We start from the raw sequence: 4716 nt of genomic DNA on the forward strand, positions 1-4716 counted from the left end.
CACTCATACTATTATTGACACAGGTAATGACACACTCGCCGCCATCCTAAAGAAGATGGAGGAAATGGAAAACGAGAATAAGGCGCTTCGAGATGAAGGAGCATCAATAAAGGGTCGACAAAATACCAGGCGCCCCAAAGTTGTTACCAAAACGGGACGTTGGTCGATTTATCGAGCAACCATACAATGAAGAAGCAGCCTCCCACGCCATTCCAAAAACCTTCAAAATGCTATCGTACCTGAGGATATACGATGGTACTACTGACCCAGAAGATCACATCATCTACTACGTCACAGCCGTGAAGGGCAACGATCTTTCGAAAGAGCAAGTACCATCGGTGCTGCTGAAAAAATTTCGGAGAAACCCTAATAGGGGGAGCCCTAACCTGGTAGTCGCAACTACTAGAACGGTCAATAGCAACGTTCGAAGTAATGGCAGACAAGTTTGTCATCGCCCATGCAGGAGCTAAAAAGGCGGAAGCAAGGGCAAACGACATTTTCGCCATTAGACAGACGCCCGGCGAGGGGCTTAGGGACTTCCTAGCCCGATTCAACAGGGTGAGAAAGAGCCTACCAAATATGTCAGAAGGGATGGCAGTAGCAGCCTTCCAGAACGGGTAAAACAGGAGTAGGTCGAGAGCGACCAGAAAGCTATTAAGCAGGCTCATGAAATACCCTCCCACCATTTGGGAAGAAATCCACAATGCCTATTGCATCGAGGTAAGGCCGACGAGGACGACCTCAACGGTCCGATCCAGCGGCTGACGTCAGTTCAAACTGAAGCAAGGAAAGATCGTCGCAATGACGATCGTAGGGAGCAGCTACCCCGTCTCAGCCGAGAAAGACATCAGCCCTATATCAGGGCACCCATCCCACCTCCTCCGCGGCACACAGATGTCCCAACTCGACATACCGCGCCACACCGAAACGAAAGAGGTATGCCTCCATTCCTATCTGCTCACAATTTTTGTGTTTCTCCTTTAGAAATAGTGTACGCACTGGAGAAGCTCGGTGCAATGGCCGCAAAAGATCGAAAATCCGACCCGAGCACCCAAAAGTCAAATGTTCTCTGCGAATTCCACCAGGAAAGGGGTCATAAAATCGAGGATTGCATAGGTCTGCGGCAGGAGGTAGTAAGAATGCTAAATCAAGGACACCTGAAAGAACTACTGAGCGACCGGGGACGAGCTAACTTTGCTCGCGGACGCGAACAACCACAAGGACCCCCAAAACCGCCATCTCCCGCTCGTACCATACAAATGATTATCGGTGGAGGCGACGACACAACATTCAACCATGTAAAGTTCACCACTACGCACAAATTCAAACGATCGATCACTCATGAACGGTATGATGATCTCGAAGACAGTATCATCTTTGATAAACCAGATACCGACGGTTTGTGTTTCCCTCACTACTATGCTCTTGTTATCACTTTACGAATTGCAGATACTGATGTAAAAAGAATAATGGTTGATGACGAAAGCGGCGCGTGTATTATCCATCCTCGAGTTCTCGTACAAATGAGACTCGACGATAAAATAATACTACATTGCATAATACTAACGGGTTTTAATAATGCAATCGAACGAACTTCTGGAGAGATAGTGCTACCCGTCCTAGCCGGAGGAGTCACCTTGGAAATGACGTTTCACGTCATGGATCAAGATACAACCTACAACGCTATCATAGGGCGTCCATGGATACACGCCATGCGAGCGCTCCCGTCCAGTCTCTATCAAGTAATCAAGTTTCCCACTCCATGGGGGATATTCAGCATCCGGGGCGAACAACGCATTGCACAAGAGCGCTATTGCATCGCCCAGGATTGCGCACATACCCAACAGCTAAAAGGAGTAAGTGCAGAAGCATAGCAATCAGCAATGTCGGGAACCAAACTCGACGAACAGATAGATGCTATCAAGGATCCCGACATCATAGAGGCCTCCGAGTCGACCATAGAAGACCTCGATCCCGTCCAACTGGACAACAACGACATCACGAAAAAGGCTTATATTGGGCACAACCTCTCAGAACGAGGTAAATTCCATAAATTCTTAACTGACAATGCCGATTTGTTTGCCTTCTCCCATTCAGATATGTCGGGCATCCCAAAAGATATTGCCACACACAAACTGAATGTTGACCCCCTCTGCCCACCTCTGCAGCAAATGAGGAGAAAGTTCAATGCCGCAATCAACGATGCAGTCAGCGAAGAAGTTGATAAGCTGCTCGCCAATGGCTCCGTCCGAAAGTCAAAGTATCCCCAGTGGGTCGCCAATGTGGTCATGGCAAAGAAGAAAAATGGAAAGTGGCGGATGTGCGTTGATTTCACAGACCTAAACAAGACATGCCCAAAAGATTCCTTTCCATTACCGCACATCGACCAGCTCATCGACGCAACAGCGGGACACGAGTTGCTAAGCTTCTTAGATGCCTACTCGAGTTACAACCATATTTTAATGGAAGAAGAGGACCAAGAGAAAACTACTTTTATCACTCACCAAGGAACATAGCGCTACAGAGTCATGCCGTTCGAACTTAAGAATGCGGGAGCAACCTACCAAAGGTTAGTCACCAAAATGTTTAAAAACCAACTCGGCAAAACAATGGAGGTCTACATAGATGACATGCTGGTCAAGTCGAAAAGGAAAGAAGATCACATCGATCATCTGAAGGAGGCCTTCGACATACTAAGGCAGTACGGCATGAAACTAAATCCCGAAAAATACGCCTTCAGCGTAACCTCGGGAAAATTCCTCGGCTTCCTGTTCTCGCAAATAGGCATCGAGGTCAACCCGGATCAGATTAAGGCCATCGAAGGAATACCGGAAACGTTGACCAACAAAAAGCAGGTACAAAAGTTGATGGGTCGGATAGCCGCCCTGTCAAGGTTCATCTCACGGTCATCAGATAGATGCCATAAATTTTTCAATGTGTTGAAGAAAGACAACGGACTCCAGTGGAATTCGGAATGTGTCGATGCCCTAAGAAAACTGAAACCATACTTATCCTCGCCACTATTACTCACCAAGGCAGATCCAGGCGAATGCCTCCTCGTCTACCTAGTCGTCTCCGAAGTCGCAGTAAGCGCAGTTCTGGTCCGCGAAAACAAAGGTACGCAATCCCCAATTTACTATATCAGCAAAACCTTAATAGATGTCAAAACGAGGTATCCCCACCTCGAAAAATTGGCTCTAGCATTGGTCATAGATTCACGAAAGCTAAGACCATATTTTCAATGTCACCCCATAAAAGTGGTGACAACTTTTCCTCTCAAGAGCATCCTGCACAAACCCGAATTATCGGGTAGATTGGCCAAGTGGGCCATAGAATTGAGCGAGCACGATATAACATATCAACCGCGAACTGCAATAAAGTCGCAAGTGCTCGCCGATTTCGTCGCTAACTTCAGTGCAGAAATATTGCCCGAGGTCGAGCAAGAAGCACTTCGTACCTCCCCTGAACGACCTGACCTCTGGGTCCTCTACACCGACGGCGCATCTAATGTGTCGGGATCTGGACTAGGACTCGTGCTTGAAGTCCCAACGGGCGAAGTAATTCGCTAATCCATACGGTGTCCCGAAATGACTAACAATGAGGCCAAGTATGAGGCCGTAATTGCAGGACTGAAATTAGCCCTCAAGTATGGTACACGACGAGTCATACTCCGCTGCGATTCTCAACTCGTTGTAAATCAAGTTACTGGGACTTTCCAAGTCAAGGAGCAGAGATTGCAGAAATACCAGACAGAAATCCACAAACTACTACCGGAATTCGACGAATGTCGACTCGACCAAATACCCCGAGCGCAAAACATCGAAGCAGATGGCCTCGCCAAACTGGCGGCAGCAACCAAAAATATCACCAAGGAAAATGTGGTCACCCTCCTCCACTCATCAATAGACCAGATCGAGGTACATTCTATAAATTTAACTTGGGACTGGCGCCACCTCAATATAACATATTTGCAGGAAGGAACACTCTCGCGGGATATAAAAGAAGCCCAAAAACTTCGAATACAAGCCGCCAGGTACAGCCTCATAAATCATTATCTTTACAAAAGAACGTTCGGCAGCCCTTTAGCCAAATGCCTTGGACCAAACCAATCCAGGCGGGTGCTAGAAGAAGTACACGAGGGCCACTGCGGTGCCCATACGGGAAACTGAGACCTCGTCAGATGCCTTATTCGCGCAGGATACTACTGGCCTACTATGAAAAAGGAAGCCACGAATTACGTCAAGAAATGTGAGCAATGCCAAAAGTACGCCCCCATGATACACCAAGCGGGCGAGCTTCTACATTCCGCTTCACCATGGTCGTTCATAAAATGGGGGATGGATATCATCAGACCCCTCCCAGCAGGCCGAGGTAAGGTGCGCTTCCTTTTGGTTTTAACTGACTACTTTTCCAAATAGGTGGAAGCAGGTGCGTTCGCCCAAATACGCGAGCAGGAAGTCATTGCATTCATATGGAAAAACATAATATGCCGCTTCGGCATCCCCAAAGAAATCAGCTGTGACAATGGACCTCAGTTCATCGGGAAAAAGACGATCGAGTTCTTCAAAAAATGGCACATTAAGCGGATACTCTCCATGCCATATCACCCTGCCAGTAACGGTCAAGCTGAATCCTCCAACAAAACAACATTGAATATATTAAAGAAGAAGCTTGAGGATGCCAAAGGGCTATGGCCGGAGCTGCTACCAGAGGTGC

General features: G+C 47.6%; 1 protein-coding gene across 1 annotated transcript; it reads left to right on the forward strand.

The window, feature by feature from the left end:
- Positions 1 to 432: 432 nt before the first annotated feature.
- LOC109238286 lies at positions 433 to 2516 on the forward strand. The gene is made up of 6 exons (XM_019404719.1): positions 433 to 617; positions 695 to 936; positions 991 to 1742; positions 1911 to 2040; positions 2098 to 2285; positions 2391 to 2516. Exons 1-6 carry the CDS (start codon positions 433 to 435, stop codon positions 2514 to 2516), a joined length of 1623 nt encoding a protein of 540 aa, XP_019260264.1.
- The last annotated feature ends 2200 nt before the right edge of the window (positions 2517 to 4716 follow it).

The sequence above is a fragment of the Nicotiana attenuata genome, unplaced genomic scaffold (genome assembly GCF_001879085.1).
Source record: "Nicotiana attenuata strain UT unplaced genomic scaffold, NIATTr2, whole genome shotgun sequence".
NCBI lineage: Eukaryota > Viridiplantae > Streptophyta > Magnoliopsida > Solanales > Solanaceae > Nicotiana > Nicotiana attenuata.